This window comes from Coregonus lavaretus, assembly GCF_964263955.1.
Source record: "Coregonus lavaretus genome assembly, chromosome: 22".
NCBI lineage: Eukaryota > Metazoa > Chordata > Actinopteri > Salmoniformes > Salmonidae > Coregonus > Coregonus lavaretus.
This window is the reverse complement of record NC_140009.1, coordinates 22,124,772-22,143,297: the sequence shown is the minus strand read 5'-3', so window position 1 is coordinate 22,143,297 and position 18,526 is coordinate 22,124,772. Positions and strand designations below refer to the sequence as shown.

Below are 18,526 nucleotides of genomic sequence, written 5' to 3'. Positions count from 1 at the left end.
CGTGCACGAGCACGAGAACCATTGGTATTTATCACAGGAGGTTGGTGGCACCTTAATTGGGGAGGAAGGGCTCGTGGTAATGGCTGGAGTGGAATCAAATACGTCAAACATGGTTTCTATGTGTTTGATTCTATGAGCCGTCCTCCCCTCAGCAGCCTCCTGTGGTATTTATCAATGGTTATCTCCTACCGCTGTGCATATGACGCTCGTAGGATTGTTTGATAAATCACACTTTGTCCTATGCATACGAACATTCTAAATTCCGTTCGTAAGTAGTATTTAAAGAATAGTTTCTACGCAATATTGATAAATGAGGCCCCTGGTTTTCTGAGCAATCTTTCAAATTATTAGGACATGTAAACACCGTAAATCGGTGCTGCAGCGGTGTATTTGATCTGCACATGTGCTAGCACCAGCCGAGCGAGCCTCCCTCTTTAGCACGAGTGAAGTGAGTTCGGACAATGTATGCCTCTTTGAAGTAGTTTTCACATACACATTTTATATGTCCAAACTCAGAATAAAATATGCTTCCAAAAAATAACATGGTCGCTGTGGTAGAACGTTTATTTTGATTGCCGATTTTCTGCATTTATCAGAGTGCCATCAAGTAGCCTGATTTCAGATGTGTCCATGTAAACAGGATTTTTTGGGAAATCGTTCTTCTTGCAAAGCATGTAAATGTTTTAATCAAACTATTATATTAATCTGACTATCCACAATAATCGCATTATTGTGTCCATGTAACCATACTTACTAAGGGCTGAATCCTAACATGAGATTACCTCAAGGAAGGAAGGAAGGAAGGACACTTTTTTAACAACCATGGGTTGGCTCTGCATACAGTACCTCCAATAGGAAGCAGATGACAAAGTTGAGTGCGGCCAGAGCCACCAGCAGGATTTTGAAGTTCATATCTGGGATGTCGTAAAGCTTCAACAGCTTGCGCAGGAAAGGCACTGGAGCTAGCACCAGCCAACTCGTCAGAGCGAACAAGACCAGCAGCACACACACAAAAACCACTGTTAGGAGAGAGAGAAAATATGGGCATCATGTAAGAGACCTTGGCAGCTACTGTGATTATCAGAGTTCACTGCTTAAAGGGATCGTTCACTCAAATCTAAGTGTCAGATGGTTTAGTACCTCAACATTGGTTTCAAGTCTAGTCCATTTGCATGGGTGGAATCAGCTTGACTTCAAACCTATTTTTAAATTGAACAATCAAGTAAACTAACCTCTACAGCACACTGAATGAACGTCAACGGGGGGAAAGGAGGCCCAGCAGTAGGTGCTTTTTTTGTGACTTTGATTTGCAAGGCACATTCGTACAACGTTACCAAACCCCACAAAGAATGATGTGATATGTCTGTAGCCCCCTGGTTGGTGCCTCACCGTTGTAGTACAGAGGTCTCTTGTAGGGGTATCCTTTAGTCACCACCACCGCCATGATGATGTACTGGTACCCTGACAGGTCAAACACAATGGTGTCCTCAAGGTTGGGCAGGTTCGCTGCACCTGACATTGTCGAATTGAGAGGAACAAACCTAAAAGAAGAGAGGAATAATTAATATGCATTTACCTAGACATTCTCCCATAATGCACTGCGTTTGTTGAAAGTAATTGAGCTGCTGTGTTTTTGATAGTCACATTGAGGTTTAAAATGATGTGAGTCACACCCAAAACCCTTCTTATTAGTCCTTTGGTCCTTCTCAAGGATCCATTCCAATGAGAACCCTTAATTTCCCCTCCTCAAAATATCAGAACATTATTCTGTGTCATTAAGAATAGGGCTGGGAATTGCCAGGGACCTCACGATACTTGGGTGCTGATACAATATGTATTGCGATTCTATGATCCAAACATATTGCTCACTATACAGTGGGGAGAACAAGTATTTGATACACTGCCGATTTTGCAGGTTTTCCTATTTACAGAGCATGTAGAGGTCTGTAATTTTTATCATAGGTACACTTCAAATGTGAGAGACGGAATCTAAAACAAAAATCCAGAAAATCACATTGTATGATTTTTAAGTAATTCATTTGCATTTTATTGCATGACATAAGTATTTGATCACCTACCAACCAGTAAGAATTCCAGCTCTCACAGACCTGTTAGTTTTTCTTTACGAAGCCCTCCTGTTCTCCACTCATTACCTGTATTAACTGCACCTGTTTGAACTCGTTACCTATATAAAAGACACCTGTCCACACACTCAATCAAACAGACTCCAACCTCTCCACAATGGCCAAGACCAGAGAGCTGTGTAAGGACATCAGGGATAAAATTGTAGACCTGCACAAGGCTGGGATGGGCTACAGGGCAATAGGCAAGCAGCTTGGTGAGAAGGCAACAACTGTTGGCGCAATTATTAGAAAATGGAAGAAGTTCAAGATGATGGTCAATCACCCTCGGTCTGGGGCTCCATGCAAGATCTCACCTCATGGGGCATCAATGATCATGAGGAAGGTGAGGGATCAGCCCAGAACTACACGGCAGGACCTGGTTAATGACCTGAAGAGAGCTGGGACCACAGTCTCAAAGAAAACCATTAGTAACACACTACGCCGTCATGGATTAAAATCCTGCAGCGCACGCAAGGTCCCCCTGCTCAAGCCAGCGCATGTCCAGGCCCGTCTGAAGTTTGCCAATGACCATCTGAATGATCCAGAGGAGGAATGGGCGAAGGTCATGTGGTCTGATGAGACAAAAATATAGCTTTTTGGTCTAAACTCCACTCGCCGTGTTTGGAGGAAGAAGAAGGATGAGTACAACCCCAAGAACACCATCCCAACCGTGAAGTATGGAGGTGGAAACATCATTCTTTGGGGATGCTTTTCTGCAAAGGGGACAGGATGACTGCACCGTATTGAGGGGAGGATGGATGGGGCCATGTATCGCGAGATCTTGGCCAACAACCTCCTTCCCTCAGTAAGAGCATTGAAGATTGGTCGTGGCTGGGTCTTCCAGCATGACAACGACCCGAAACACACAGCCAGGGCAACTAAGGAGTGGCTCCATAAGAAGCATCTCAAGGTCCTGGAGTGGCCTAGCCAGTCTCCAGACCTGAACCCAATAGAAAATATTTGGAGGAAGCTGAAAGTCTGTATTGCCCAGCGACAGCCCCGAAACCTGAATGATCTGGAGAAGGTCTGTATGGAGGAATGGGCCAAAATCCCTGCTGCAGTGTGTGCAAACAAAGGTTTCTGTACCAAATATTAAGTTCTGCTTTTCTGATGTATCAAATACTTATGTCATGCAATAAAATGCAAATTAATTACTTAAAAATCATACAATGTGATTTTCTGGATTTTTGTTTTAGATTCCGTCTCTCACAGTTGAAGTGTACCTATGATAAAAATTACAGACCTCTACATGCTTTGTAAGTAGGAAAACCTGCAAAATCGGCAGTGTATCAAATACTTGTTCTCCCCACTGTATGTCTGCTGCAGAGGGACAAAAGAGAGCCATGAAAAAACGAGTTTGTGCTAAAAGTGCTAAAAACATGTTGGCTCACCATTTAAAAAGAACACGGAGAACAAGCCTTTCTCCATGTTCTTTTTAAATGGTGAGCCAACATGTTTTTAGCACAAACTCGTTTTTTCATGGCTCTCTCGTCCCACTGCAGCAGACCTATAGTGAGCAATATGTTATATAGGATGAGTTTTGGAGCAGGTACAGCCGACTAGTCTAGAGCTAGGTAACGTTAACTAGCTAGCAATTTTTTACAAATATTTGTATTTTATTTTAGAATCGATAAGTGTAGTCAGAGTATCAATATAAAAATTGGCAAAAATAATATTGAGATACTCTACTGTATCGATCCCCCATCACTAATTACAAAAATTATTAAGGCTGACCACATTTAGTCGACTGGTCGATTGTTTGGTTGATAGGCTGTTGGTTGACCAAGATTTTTTTAGTCGAGCAGTGGCAAATATATATACAATTAAATTATGGCACACGAGACACCTGTCTGATTCACACCTGTCAGAATCCATTGTGGAGGCCGCAGGGATGGCACACCAGTATCACCAGTAGAACATTTACAGTTAATTCCCTTAATTTCTAATCTACAATGTTTGTTTGGTTAATTTCTGTTAATGCATTCAATATATTATTATTACAGTCTTACCGTTGTCATTGTAGGAGTGGACACATTGTTTGCAGAGCGCACAACCTAGGCTACACTTGTGGGGAAAAAAGTTTGTTTATTTCATTCCATTTATGAGTTGTGAATTTATTCATTGACTTTTGTTTGGAGCGCTCCTGTCAATCTTGAGTAAGGACACGCACCTGATTACACATATAGAAGTAGGACTAGTCTACCTGGCCTGCACGCAAATGTAGGCCTATAAATGTACCCATTTGGGGATCTGATACTATTTCTGATTGTCTTAACTCACCATCACTGTGGAGCTCCTCAAAGTATTTTTTTCTTCGCCTCAAACAGCAAGTAAACAAAGTCTGTTTTCACATCCATTGAGAATGACAATAGTTCCTCAATTTAGCCTATTTGAAAAATCTTTCCAGCTCTCTCCCTTTCGATTACCACTTAGCATGAAAGGGGAAAAAATTGTCATGCTCTGATCCGGTGGAAACGTCATAAAATAGGCCTACCTAATTACTTCTTATTCCTTGCGCAAAATAGCTCTGTCCGGAGCTCACTGGCGCTGGAAACTCTGAGGGTCCAGAATATTTTCTACAATGTTGCAAGTTTACTAGCACGAGCTTCGTGCCAGACCAAGTGAATACAATAGTTGATACAATGTTTTAAGTTCCTTGCAGACAGGCCATGCGTAGCCAATGTAATTTATAGGATATTTATCAGGATATTTTCTACCTGCGGGCTGCAATGTTTTTATTTGTTGGCTTTATGTAGGCTATTTTTACATAGCTGGCAATGGCAATATAAGTTACTTTTAGATTTGTATAATTTTCATTAACCACATGACATTGATTTTGAGATATGAAGACTTTAATACTATATAATATTTAATTTATAAAGGTGCTATACAAATCAAGCTGATCATAATCACTATTCATCAATGGTTCTTACCAGTCCTGGGAGGTGGTGATCAGCAGAGCAGACACCTGGCCCAGGATGAGCAGCAGGGTGTGCAGCGTCAGGCTAGCCAGGACTGGCAGCGCCAGCAAGCTGGCTGGGGGCCGCTGGGGGTGCAGCTCTGTGCTTGGGCCCCCTTTCCCCATGACGATAGCCAGCAGCGTCACCAGGACCATGTCAAAGAACAGGAACTGCAGGTCGCCCAGGTTAGTCTTCTCCTGAATGGGGTACACAAAATGGCAGAGAGAGTCAACACATGCTATATGTGGGGGAGGGTAAAATAACATTTCAACGCATTCTTAGTATTTTGGCTAAAGTGATGAAACATGAGGAAGTATGCACCATGAACCCCTCCAAACTACTGCACATCTCCTGCCTGTCTTTCCAGGGGTAAATAAACATTGTAAGCTTGGCAGAGCAACTACTGTAGAACTCACAGTGTAGAGGATGAGCACAGAGGAGAACTGGATGAGACTGTACAAGGCCATGTACTTGAAGAGACTGAATGACGTCACCAGAGAACACCGGCCCTCCCTGTGAAACAGAGGACGAATCACCCTTGTCATAAAAGAATGACAACTGCACATATTATTTTTCCTATGACATTACAGTACTCGTTACTGTTGGATGTGTTGATGTCAGGCTACTCTTGAACAGAGTGTGGTGTCCTTACCGGATGAGTAGAGGCACACAACTGATGTTGTCTGACTTGGAGGTGAAGGGAGAGGCCACGGACGCTTCTGCCTCCGACAGAGACACGCCTACGTCTGCGGCCCTTAGGGCTCCGCAGTCATTGGCCCCGTCTCCGCACATGCCCACTCGGTAGCTACACAGGGAGGGAGAGAGAAGGTGAATGGGTGAGAACTTAGGCCTATACCCTTTTCACACTACCGAGCTGTGTCGAAGAGAGCAGATCAATGGAAGAATCTGCCCATCTTCCTGTCTTTCCATCTATCCTTTCATGTACCTTCATTTGCCTTTGGTTTGCTACAGAGTTTCTTTGTGTCTTCCTCCTTTTCCCTACGCATGACTCTACCCTCCATCTCTCTCATTCTAGTCTTGTCTCCTCCACTGGTCTCCTCTTCCCTGACTGGTTTCCTCTGTTCTTTCCACCTTTGCTCCCTCTCTCTTACTTCAGTTTCTGCAGCTCTGTGACCAGCTGAGTCTTCTGTTCAGGGGCCATCCGTGCATAGACCGTTCCTCGCATCAACACCTGAAAACACAACACACTCATAATGTATTCTCTATTCTACACAATAGCATCATACTGACCATTCAGAACCATTTCCCTGGTATGTGTTAAGACTATTCAGCTAACCGGGTGGTTGAGTACAGTGGACAATGGGAAGGTGGTCTCACCTTTGGCAGATACTCAGGGAAGTGGTCACACAGGGCGGAGAAGGACTTTCCATTGATGGCCAGGTGATAGTTGATACCACCCTGGTACAGACCCTGAGAAAACAAGGGGTGGTGAACAGGAGTATTACAGACAGTAGCTTCCGTAATCGGTATGGCACAAGGCATAGGTCTGCCTCAAAATAAAATGATAACATGAAAGAACAGTGGGGTGGATCCTAACTTCCACTTCCTAAAATTTTCGCAGGTTGATGTTTATTGTCATGAATCTGCCCAGGAGGCAGAACTGAGCGATTTCCGCAAGCTGGGCCAGCTGCAAAGTCAACATTTTCTATATCGTAAAAATTTATGAAAATGTGCTTTTTGGTCTTAATTTAAGGTTAAAATCTGATTTTATGACCTTGTGGCTCTACCAGTTAATGACCACTCTGCAGAGCTGCCTCCAGGGCAAGATTCATGACAATAAATGCCAACCTGCCAAATTTTCACTTAGTCTCCCATTGACATCAATGCATGACTAGGCTTGTGGCGGTCATGAAATTGTCAGGCGGTGATTGTCAAGCAAATAACTGCCGGTCTCACGGTAACTGACCGTTAATTAACAAACACATTTAGCATCTCCTGGCTTCCATGCATAGCCTACAAGCCACCAATGCAGACCTTTGGAACATTTAAATTTTTTAAAAGTCTAATAAATCCATGTAATATAGCCTAAACCATCTCAATAAATCCATTACTTATTTTAGACAGGTCTAAAGAAACATGATATGAAGAAAATGTAGTCTATTTCAGAAGACCAGAATAGCATACTCTGAGTTGTCCTTATGTTAGGCCCTGATCTGGCTATGCCATATGGCTGTGGGCTACACTAGTTCATTTAGCAGACAAGATTTGCTTAGAATTCCGTGGCATTATTTTATAGTATGAAGAATGCAACTGAACATAGCTGAATAAAATAGAAAGGATATTTTCTCCAAATGATTTGAGGGAGTGCGCACATGTGGCTATTCTGTGTTGAGCAGTTAACAAAGAAACAGGTACTCCAATATGCTTAATTTAGTTATTTATGTAACTTTAGTTGTGATACAAATATTGGCCTATATGTTTTGATATTTAATACATTCTAAGGCTGCATGATGCGACTAATGATGATTTGAAAAAAGTCGCATGAAAGGGATGAGCTCGGCATTTTGTTTTTGCGCAGGCTGTACACACTTCATTAGTCTCTCATTCACAATGACAAGCACTTGATAATGCCTTGAATTTACCAGCTGCATCCCCTTTGTGTGGCGGTAATGACCCCTAAAATAATCCATGCCTTTTGCGGCCAGTGGCCATCGTGCCCTTGGGCTGAATATAATAATTATAATTCCCTTCTCCCGGCTGTGTGCCGAAGCACCTCTCACTCACATGATTGGGTCTTTCTCACAGGCTACAAGTGAAGACCGACATATCGGGAACGCAACTGCGCACGTCCTTATCCAATTCCGAGGCGCATATTGAAGATATTGGAAGAACTGTCCACATTTACTTTTCGTCAGCCAACAAGATGAGTAGGCCTAATGAACAGCAAAAGCACTAGCCTATGTCAAATCTACTATACCCCATAGCACAAAAGTCGACCTATTCTATTCTGTGCGATAAATACATTTTCCAAACATAGTCTGGGACAGTTGTGGGATGCGATAGATCCCAAATTAATACAGCCACAAGCATAAAAAAAAATGTTTTAAGCAATGAGCGTGACACAACAGATCAGAACATTTAGCTTAACATTTTGATAAACTAGAAGGCTATTTCTTCACATTATAAGCGCAGCAATGCACACACGGCAGTAGGCTATAAGCACAAATGTTCAATTAGGTGGTGCATTTTTATGGTGAAAATTCGACTTGAGTGGAAGTTAAGATTCGCCCTAGCATGAGGTAAAGACAAACCTGAGTGTAGATGTCTATGGAGCTCTGTGTGGCTGTGGTCCCCGTCCCTCCTTCCCCCAGGTGGAAGCGCAGTGAGGGCATAGACTGGCCCGTCTGGGGGGTGGCGTGAACAAAAATCACCCTCTCGTTCGAGCCCACCATCCCACAAGTTTGAGCCACGTTGACTGCAGTCAGAACGTTGTCACCTGTGAAGTAGGAAAGGAAATACTTAGGCTAGGTGGCCTACTATGAGACATACTGTAATATCTTTGAGTGAGAGGATTGGACTTAAGAGTGTATGCCTTAGAATGGGTTGCTCTGGAGGGCCATAGCGTGTGCATGTTTTTGTTCTAGCCCAGCACTAACCCTCCTGGGGGGGGGGGGGGGGGGGGGGGGGGGGGAACCTGTACACTGCGTTCCTCTATGGCCATGATTGATATTTCTAATAGTCCAATTATGTTTCGGCTACAAAGACAAAAGAGATATGCTATTCATACCAGTGACCATGACGGTACGAAGATGTGCCAATCTGAGGGTAGTGATGACCTCAGCACTCTCTGGCTTGACCAGATTCTTCATCACCAGCAGACCCAGGAACTGCATGTCTCTCTCTACCTCCACCCTGTGGACACCAACACAGCTCCATCAACACCTACTGACGTGATAGTTCACCATCGGAGCTACAGGCACATGCTTAGAAGAAGTCATTGAGGACTTGGGTAGTAGCTAGGAGCTAGAAGGGACATAACCGCATTTGAAGTTCTTCATAAAAATGTCTTACCGTTCAGTGGTGCTCAAGTCAGTCTGCCCATCCAGAGTTTTGTAGCCGAGAGCTAGCACCCTGAAGCCGTCACTTGCGAAAGTACGTAGGGTGTTTGAGAATTGTGCAGGCACTGCAAGACACGTGTTAAAAGACAGACAGTAGAACTAAACAATAACCAAAACAATACAGACTTAAAACACAATTACATCACCTCACAAAATTAAGTTGAACCAGTGCCAATGCTAATCTTATGGCAATTTATTATTTCTGTGAATTATCTATAATTTCATAGCGCTCTCCATCTCTCCACTCTGTCTCCCTCTTTCTTCTATACCGCTTTCTCTCAGGCAGAGGCTGGCCACCATCTCTGGGGCCCCTTTGATAAAGGCGAGGGAAGGCTGTCCCCCGGGGGCCACCGTCACCACACTCATCCGCTGGAGGGACGAGGAGAAAGGGAAACGCTGCACGAGGGCCACCGCCTCACGGTTGGACTAATGGGACAGGAGAGGAGAGAAGAAAACCATGGTTAAACTTCCTGGCTTGAATCCTTCATCATAAGGCCTTCATAATGGTGTTAAAACGATGCCACAGACGTCATAAACAGTCATGATAACTGGAAGTCAGTTTACGACAACGGCCTCAACACTCCTGACACAAACCACTATCTACTGTAGGTCAGCATTTCCCAAACACAGTCCTGGCGACCCCAAGAGGTGCACATTTAGTTTTTTGCCCTAGCACTACACAGCTGATTCAAATAATCAACTCATCAAGTGTTCCCAATGACACAAACATTGCAGAGATCCTATGATCTCTGAGAGGAACCCAAGAACAAAGAACCTTGTCAGTAGATGGGGAAGGCTAGGTCACTAAGGAAACAGGCCCACATAGCCCTAGGCCTAGATAATACAGACTTTTTCATAGTGCTAACCCCTTAGGTGTCCACAGATCTGGCCCACCAATAAGCTAAGAGCTTCTTCCACCGCATTGAATTCACTTATTCAACTCTTTCAGATCTGTGAACACCTCAGGGGGCATCACCACATGGGATACTCACTACACTCTCAGATTGGAGTGGACAGGAAGGGGGTCGCATCACTGCCAGGACCCTGTGACCTCCGAACTCTGAGTCTAACGTTTTGTCATCTCCTGCAGGCTCCTCCAGCTCCTGGCAGGAAAACAGTCAGTCACACAGGTGAAATATTCAGCCCCTATTGAAGAAGAAATGACTTTGCACCTAATACAAACACTCCATAAATCTGGTCCTTGGTTTCTCAGTCTTACCCAGCCGGTGGACTCGATCATCTTGAGCTCCAGAGGGTCTCCCAGGGGTTGTCCCCCCAGCAAGGCCACAGAGTGGCAGCAGGCCATGGCAGAGAGCATGGGCCCCTGGGGCAGGAGGTGTGGGTAAGGGACCAGCTCAGAGAACCCAGCTCCACTACCCTCCATCACCCCCCACACGTCCAGCCCCTCCTCAGTCAGAGTGCCTGTCTTTATACAGAAGAATAGAGAGTAGACACACACTTCCTGGTTCAAAATAGTTCACCAGGGTTGTGTTCAGTAGAGCGTAACGTAGCAGAGCGTTTTGCAACGAAAAAGAAAAACTCAGGTAGTAGCTCCGTTTCAAAATGTTTTCTCCTGTTGTGTGCCTACAGAACACGACCAAGAGATAATTTCTACAGCTGTCAGTCCTCCTAGCTGCCTCCACCCCAAAACACACACACACACACACACACACACACTAGGGCCTACTGGTTTGGGGCCTCACCTTGTCAAAGCAAAAGAGCGAGACCTTCCCAGAGATGTTGATGCGCGGGGGGCTTATGCAGAAGACCCCTTCTCTCTTCAGACGACCCTGGGCGTAGATGGTGCCAGTGGTGATGGCAGCAGGGAGGGCAGGGGGCACCACGATGGTCACAATGTCCAGAGACCGAATCACCAGCTCCCACCACGTGGTCTAGAGACACAATTACATCTAATTAAGAAATCCTATATGGAATAACCTAATAATCCTCAGAGGGTCAAATATTTTTGTCCAGCTCCAAGATCACCCAATTGTTGTTTGTTTATCTAATCAATTAGGGTGAAAATGAACTCATGGTATTAATAAGGTTGGTATTGCAAATACTTACGTTGGTTCTGCTTAGGATCACAATGCTGTATACTGTGCCACACAATGCTGAAACACAATTAAATATTGGTTAATGCTGAAATTATATGTTAACACAGTATAAGGGGCTAATTGCTATAAGGGGCTGCTTGGTAATACTTTTATACTTCTCAACTTGTCTAGCACCCATTTAAAATAATTGAAAAGTGAGTTATTTTACGATGTGCAACTCTACTGTGTGTCGGAGCTTACCTACAACCCCCAGGAAGAGCAGGAACTTAATAGCGTCTCGGTAGAAGCGGAAGTTGATGGGTTGAGGGTAGAGGATGGAGCTGACCAGGTCTCCCTTGGCTGTGAAGAACCCTGAGGGACACAAACCAACAATATTATGAGTGGAGGACAAACACAGTCCTTTTATAATGTAATATGATGAGGTCTAATTATGTACACCACCGTTCAAAAGTTTGGGGTCACTTAGAAATGTCCTTGTTTTCGAAATATATATATATTTTTTGTCCATTAAAATAATATGAAATTGATCAGAAATACAGTGTAGACATTGTTAATGTTGTAAATGGCTATTGTTGCTGGAAACGGCTGATTTTTAATGGAATATCTACATAGGCGTACAGAGGCCCATTATCAGCAACCATCAGTCCTGTGTTCCAATGGCACGTTGTGTTTGCTAATCCAAGTTTATCATTTTAAAAAGGCTAATTGATCATTAGAAAACCATTTTTCAATTATGTTAGCACAGCTGAAAACTGTTGTGCTGATTAAAGCAGCAATAAAACTGGCCTTCTTGAGACTAGTTGAGTATCTGGAGCATCAGCAATTGTGGGTTTGATTACAGGCTCAAAATGGCCAGAAACAAATAACTTCCTTCTGAAACTCGTCAGTCTATTATTGTTCTGAGAAATGAAGGCTATTCCATGCGAGAAATTGCCAAGAAACTGAAGATCTTGTGCAACGCTGTGTACTACTCCCTTCACAGAACAGCGCAAACTGGCTCTAACCAGAAAAGAAAGAGGAGTGGGAGGCCCCGGTGCACAACTGATCAAATACGTTAGAGTCTAGTTTGAGAAACAGTCGCCTCACAGGTCCTCAACTGGCAGCTTCATTAAATAGTACCCGCAAAACACCAGTCTCAACGTCAACAGTGAAGAGGCGAGTCCGGGATGCTGACCTTCTAGGCAGAGTTGCAAAGAAAAAGCCATATCTCAGACTGGCCAATTAAAAGAAAATATTTAGATGGGCAACAGAACACAGACACTGGACAGAGGAAGATTGGAAAAAAGTGTTATGGACAGACGAATCGAAGTTTGAGGCGTTCGGATCACAAAGAAGAACATTTGTGAGACGCAGACCAAATGAAAAGATGCTGGAGAAGTGCTTGATGCCATCTGTCAAGCATGGTGGAGGCAATGTGATGGTCTGGGGGTGCTTTGGTGGTGGTAAAGTGGGAGATTTGTACAGGGTAAAAGGGATCTTGAAGAAGAAAGGCTATCACTCCATTTAGCAACACCATGCCATACCCTGTGGACGGCGCTTGATTGGAGCCAATTTCCTCCTAAAACAGGACAATGACCCAAAGCACAGCTCCAAACTATGCAAGAACTATTTAGGGAAGAAGCAGTCAGCTGGTATTCTGTCTATAATGGAGTGCCCAGCACAGTCACCGGATCTCAACCCTATTGAGCTGTTGTGGGAGCAGCTTGACCGTATGGTACATAAGAAGTGCCCATCAAGCAAATCCAACTTGTGGGAGGTGCTTCAGGACAACTACAATGCCACAGGTCTGCAAGGCTGTAATTGCTGCAAATGGAGGATTCTTTGACGAAAGCAAAGTTTGAAGGACACAATTATTATTTCAATTAAAAATCATTATTTCTAACCTTGTCAATGACTACATTTCCTATTCATTTTGCTATATTTCCTATTCAAACTCATTTCATGTATGTTTTCATGGAAAACAAGGACATTTCTAAGTGACCCCAAACTTTTGAACGGTAGTGTACATGCATAAGAAAGTATGTGTGTATTTTGTGTGTATATACACACACACACACATATATACATACATACATACAGTTGAAGTTGGAAGTTTACATACACCTTAGCCAAATACATTTAAACTCAGTTTGTCACAATTCCTGACATTTAATCCTAGTAAAAATTCCCTGTCTTAGGTCAGTTAGGATCACCACTTTATTTTAAGAATGTGAAATGTCAGAATAATAGTAGAGAGAATGATTCATTTCAGCTTTTATTTCTTTCATCACATTTCATCACATCCTGGTGTACCTGAGTCAGATTTGCAGGCCTCCTTGCTCGCAGACGCTTTTTCAGTTCTGCCCACAAATGTTCTATAGGATTGAGGTCAGGGCTTTGTGATGGACACTCCAATACCTTGACTTTGTTGTCATTAAGCCATTTTGCCACAACTTTGGAACATTGTCCATTTGGAAGACCATTTGCGACCAAGCTTTACCTTCCTGACTGATATCTTGAGATGTTGCTTCAATATATCCACATAATTTTCCTTCCTCATGATGCCATCTATTTTGTGAAGTGCACCAGTCCCTCCTGCAGCAAAGCATCCCCACAGCATGATGCTGTCACCCCCATGCTTCACGGTTGGGATGGTGTTCTTCGGCTTGCAAGCAACCCCTTTTTCCTCCAAAACATAACGATGGTCATCATGGGAAAATCTAAAGAAATCAGCCAAGACCTCAGAAAAAAAATTGTAGACCTCCACAAGTCTGGTTCATCCTTGGGAGTAATTTCCAAACGCCTGAAGGTACCACGTTCATCTGTACATACAATAGTACGCAAGTATAAACACCATGGGACCACACAGCCGTCATACCACTCAGGAAGGAGACACGTTCTGTCTCCTAGAGATTAAAGTACTTTGGTGCAAATCAATCCCAGAACAACAGCAAAGGACCTTGTGAAGATGCTGGAGGAAACAGGTACAAAAGTATCTATATCCACAGTAAAACTAGTCCTATATCGACATAACCTGAAAGGCTGCTCAGCAAGGAAGAAGCCACTGCTCCAAAACCGCCATAAAAAAGACAGACTACGGTTTGCAACTGTAGAATAATAGTGAAGATATCAAAACTATGAAATAATACATATGGAATCATGTAGTAACCCAAAAAGTGTTAAACAAATTTAAATATATTTTATATTTGAGATTCTTCAAATAGCCACCCTTTGCCTTGATGACAGCTTTGCACACTCTTGACATTCTCTCAACCAGCTTCACCTGGAATGCTTTTCCAACAGTCTTGAAGGAGTTCCCACATATGCTGAACACTTGTTGGCTGCTTTTCCTTCACTCTGCGGTCCGACTCATCCCAAACCTATCTCAATTTGGTTGAGGTCGGGGCATTGTGGAGGCCAGGTCATCTGATGCAGCACTCCATCACTCTCCTTCTTGGTAAAATAGCCCTTACACAGCCTGGAGGTGTGTTGGGTCATTGTCCTGTTGAAAAACAAATGATAGTCCCACTAAGCCCAAACCAGATGGGATGGCGTCTCGCTGCAGAATGCTGTGGTAGCCATGCTGGTTAAGTGTGCCTTGAATTCTAAATAAATCACAGACAGTGTCACCAGCAAAGCACCCCCACACCATAACACCTACTCCTCCATGCTTTACAGTGGGAAATACACATGCGGAGATCATCCGTTCACCCACACCGCGTCTCACAAAGACACGGCAGTTGGAACCAAAAATCTCCAATTTGGACTCCAGACCAAAGGACACATTTTACCGGTCTAATGTCCATTACTCGTGTTTCTTGGCCCAAGCAAGTCTCTTCTTCTTATTGGTGTCCTTTAGTAGTGGTTCCTTTGCAGCAATTCGACCATGAAGACCTAATTCACACAGTCTCCTCTGAACAGTTGCTGTTGAGATGTGTCTGTTACATTTATTTGGGCTGCAATTTCTGAGGCTGGTAACTCTAATGAACTTATCCTCTGCAGAGAGGTAACTCTGGGTCTTCCATTCCTGTGGCGGTCCTCAGGAGAAGCAGTTTCATCATAGCGCTTGATGGTTTTTGTGACTGCACTTGAAGAAACGTTCAAAGTTCTTGAAATTTTCTGTATTGACTGACCTTCATGTCTTAAAGTAATGATGGACTGTCGTTTCTCTTTGCTTATTTGAGCAGTTCTTGTCATAATATGGACTTGGTATTTTACCAAATAGGGCTATCTTCTGTATACCCCCCCTACCTTGTCACAACACAACTTATTGGCTCAAACGCATTAAGAAGGAAATAAATTCCACAAATTAACTTTTAAGAAGGCACACCTGTTATTTGAAATGCATTCCAGGTGACTACCTCATGAAGCTGGTTGAGAGAATGCCAAGAGTGGGCAAAGCCGTCATCAAGGCAAAGGGTGGCTATTTGAAGAACCTCAAACATAAAATATATTTTGATTTGTTTAACACTTTTTTGGTTACTACATGATTCCATATGTGCTATTTCATAGTTTTGATCTCTTCACTATTATTCTACAATGTAGAACATAGTAAAAATAAAAGAAAAACACTTTAATGAGTAGGTGTTCTAAAACTTTTGACCGGTAGTGTATATACACACATACATACATGCATGATCTATATTTTTGTCTGTTGTTTGACCTTTCATATCGGTAGTGTAAAGGTATCTGTCTCACCTGTGCTTGTGACCACGGCAATGGCCCCTCCCACTCCTGGCCGGCCCCCTTTGGCCTGGATGCACTGCGTGCCGCAGAAGAGGGTGTGTCTGCGCTGGGTCTCAGAGCTGTAACGCCCCCCAGCAGCCGGCAGTGGGGTCTTCATCACAGGGACACTCTCGCCTAGAGGCAGTATGGGTGGACAGAGGGCCAGGTGACTGTTACAGTGGATTCACATTGCTCACTACTTAGAGCTTCAAAAGGATTGAAAATCAGTAACTGTCAATGTAGGAGATATTCAATGAGTTGACCATTGGCAAGTTCAACTAGACATTTTGTGATGAGAGTTGAGAAAGTTTCAACTTAACGCAAATTTCAGCCAGACCTCAGTGTAGTTTTTGAGGAAAAGTTTGGGGTCACTGTTTCTGTTACTTCATGACTGAAGTCATTTGTGATAGAGTTCTGTTTGGCCTCACCGGTGAGCATGCTCTCGTTGACCATGCACTCCCCGGCCAGCAGAGCAGCGTCGCAGGGCAGCAGCAGCCCCTCCTGAGGGATCAGCACACAGTCCCCCGGGACCAGCTCCACCGAGCTCAAACTGTCCTCCTCTGAAAGACAGCGCCAGGGCATCAATGTGTTAATCTGCTCCTACTACAGCAGACTTTTGTTCCAGCCAAGCACTAACACACAGGTCTTTCCAGAGTCAAATGTATTTAATGGGGTGGACGAGTGTGTATGTGTGCAAATCATCAACACCTTGAATAGGGGAATCCGGTATGTTAGTAGTGGGCTTGAACCCAAAGTGTGACTGTGCACACCCTGTAGCTCTCCGAGAACCAGGGTTGGTGACCACTGCTCTACTACACATACGACTGACTCTCGTTCTAACATTTATATATTTCATAATTCCTTTATTTAAATATTTTGATTTGCGTGTATTGTTTTCTATTGTCAAGAGTTACTGAACTGTTGGAGCTAGGAACAAAAGCATTTCGCCACACCCGCGATAACATCTGCTAAATATGTGTATGCTGGCTATGGAAGACAACAATGGAGGGAAAACTCACCCCCGGAGCTTCTGCGCACGGTAACATTGGTTATCAGCTGAGCCATGCTACGGATCGTGTTGCTTTGCTGTGGAATCACAGAACCAACAATTCAGTGGTGAACATGTAGACAGCTAGATGATAGTCTGCCCTATAACAGGTACTAAGAAAATAGGAATATAAAAAGGTGTGTTCCATAATGTATCACCCACGATATCAGAACCATAACGATCTCAAAAATACCTATTTGTAAATGTATCTGAAAGCTTTCATGGGAGCACAGAGGACATGGGAGGCTCCTTCTGGTGTCACTCACCTTGCGGATCTCGTAGAGAGACACACAGATGGAGATGAGGGAGATGATGACAATGCAAGCAGCATAGTAGTAGTATTTATCTGTCAGCCACAAAGCAATGCTGAACACCTGGAACATGTAGAATGGGTTGAGCACCTGCAGAGATGGAGGGAGGGAGAATAGAGGCATGGATGGAGAAAGAGAGAGAGGGGTACAGAGTGAGCAGGCCTTACACTTGTATTATTGTCTGTAACTGTTGGTAGATCGAACATTTACGTGGAACAATGAGACCTTAAACCGAAGTTTCATGATTCGGCTTTTGTGAATGTATATTTCCCTTATGAATATAAACAAGTGCACCACTGCAAATGGTCAGTAAATCTAGTCCTGTATATGTAAATCAATGAGAAAATGTAAATCGTTGTTCAAGCCAATCACCTCCTCAACCAGTAGTCGCATGAAGGACTTCACAGGCACATCGATGAGATTGGTCCCGTAGACCTTCCTCCTGAAAGATGGAGAGAGAACTGGAGTCAGACACTGGATGAGGTGGCAGAGGGGGAGGGAGTGAAGTGTGTGGAAATGAAAGTATGTGTGAATCTTGTCTTTACCTCCAGATTCAACTGTCGGTGGTGCAGGTTAGTCAAGCATTTGGGATCAGCATATGTCAAGTGTTTGAGGTAAGCCTTAAAAAAGAGCTAGGTCCGAGAGCGGACCCTTGAGGAAAGGGTATGTGATCCCATCATATGTACCTGGTGTCCTGCTCCAGGCGACTCAGGCCCTCCCGGAAATGATAAAGGTCGGCACATGTCCAGTCCTCATTGAGGACACTGTGGAGGAAGAGGCAACTGTCGTTACATCAACATTTTATGTTGTAAAATGTACATTTACATGTTTATTTTATATGTATCAATGCCACTGACTCCAGTCCAACCCGATAGCCCACACCTCTATGTTATCACCCCCATACAGTACCTAACACGACAGAAGGCTCCCTTCCTGGCCATCCATACGTAGCGCAGCCCCTCAAACAGGTAGTAACGCAGCAGCGGCACCTGAAAGTAATTCAGGATGCATAAAAGCTGCAGACTTCTCTAGCCCTTGCCTCTGTCACTGCCCCTTCAATAAAACGTAATTAAATTCAACTTTATTCATACAACTTTACTACCCCTTCCTTCCTTACCTCCTCTTTGTGTAGCTGAACAGTATCTCTCCAGTCTGAACTGTCCTCCGCCTCACTCCCTGCCGGCTCCAAACTACAGAGAGCACAAGGAGAAACAATACATCAGAAGTCAGGACGACCAACTTGA

The 18,526-nt window shown here is 43.8% G+C and overlaps 1 protein-coding gene across 3 annotated transcripts in view; it reads right to left on the bottom strand.

The window, feature by feature from the left end:
• The window catches only part of atp13a2 (ATPase cation transporting 13A2), a 38,796-nt gene that overhangs the window by 6,881 nt on the left and 13,389 nt on the right, over nt 1-18,526 (bottom strand). For all 3 annotated transcript variants that reach the window (XM_084186974.1, XM_084186972.1, XM_084186973.1), the window contains exons 5-28: nt 18,400-18,472; nt 18,192-18,271; nt 17,969-18,046; nt 17,655-17,724; nt 17,238-17,372; nt 16,943-17,009; nt 16,352-16,483; nt 15,897-16,058; nt 11,460-11,570; nt 11,230-11,276; nt 10,866-11,054; nt 10,382-10,588; nt 10,155-10,265; nt 9,432-9,588; nt 9,116-9,227; nt 8,832-8,956; nt 8,356-8,540; nt 6,422-6,514; nt 6,196-6,275; nt 5,736-5,888; nt 5,500-5,596; nt 5,057-5,280; nt 1,390-1,541; nt 847-1,019 (exon numbers count right to left, since the gene is read on the bottom strand). In XM_084186974.1, coding sequence (XP_084043100.1) covers nt 847-1,019; nt 1,390-1,541; nt 5,057-5,280; nt 5,500-5,596; nt 5,736-5,888; nt 6,196-6,275; nt 6,422-6,514; nt 8,356-8,540; nt 8,832-8,956; nt 9,116-9,227; nt 9,432-9,588; nt 10,155-10,265; nt 10,382-10,588; nt 10,866-11,054; nt 11,230-11,276; nt 11,460-11,570; nt 15,897-16,058; nt 16,352-16,483; nt 16,943-17,009; nt 17,238-17,372; nt 17,655-17,724; nt 17,969-18,046; nt 18,192-18,271; nt 18,400-18,472 — 3,013 coding nt within the window. The remainder of the gene's footprint in view (nt 1-846; nt 1,020-1,389; nt 1,542-5,056; nt 5,281-5,499; nt 5,597-5,735; nt 5,889-6,195; nt 6,276-6,421; nt 6,515-8,355; nt 8,541-8,831; nt 8,957-9,115; nt 9,228-9,431; nt 9,589-10,154; nt 10,266-10,381; nt 10,589-10,865; nt 11,055-11,229; nt 11,277-11,459; nt 11,571-15,896; nt 16,059-16,351; nt 16,484-16,942; nt 17,010-17,237; nt 17,373-17,654; nt 17,725-17,968; nt 18,047-18,191; nt 18,272-18,399; nt 18,473-18,526) is intronic.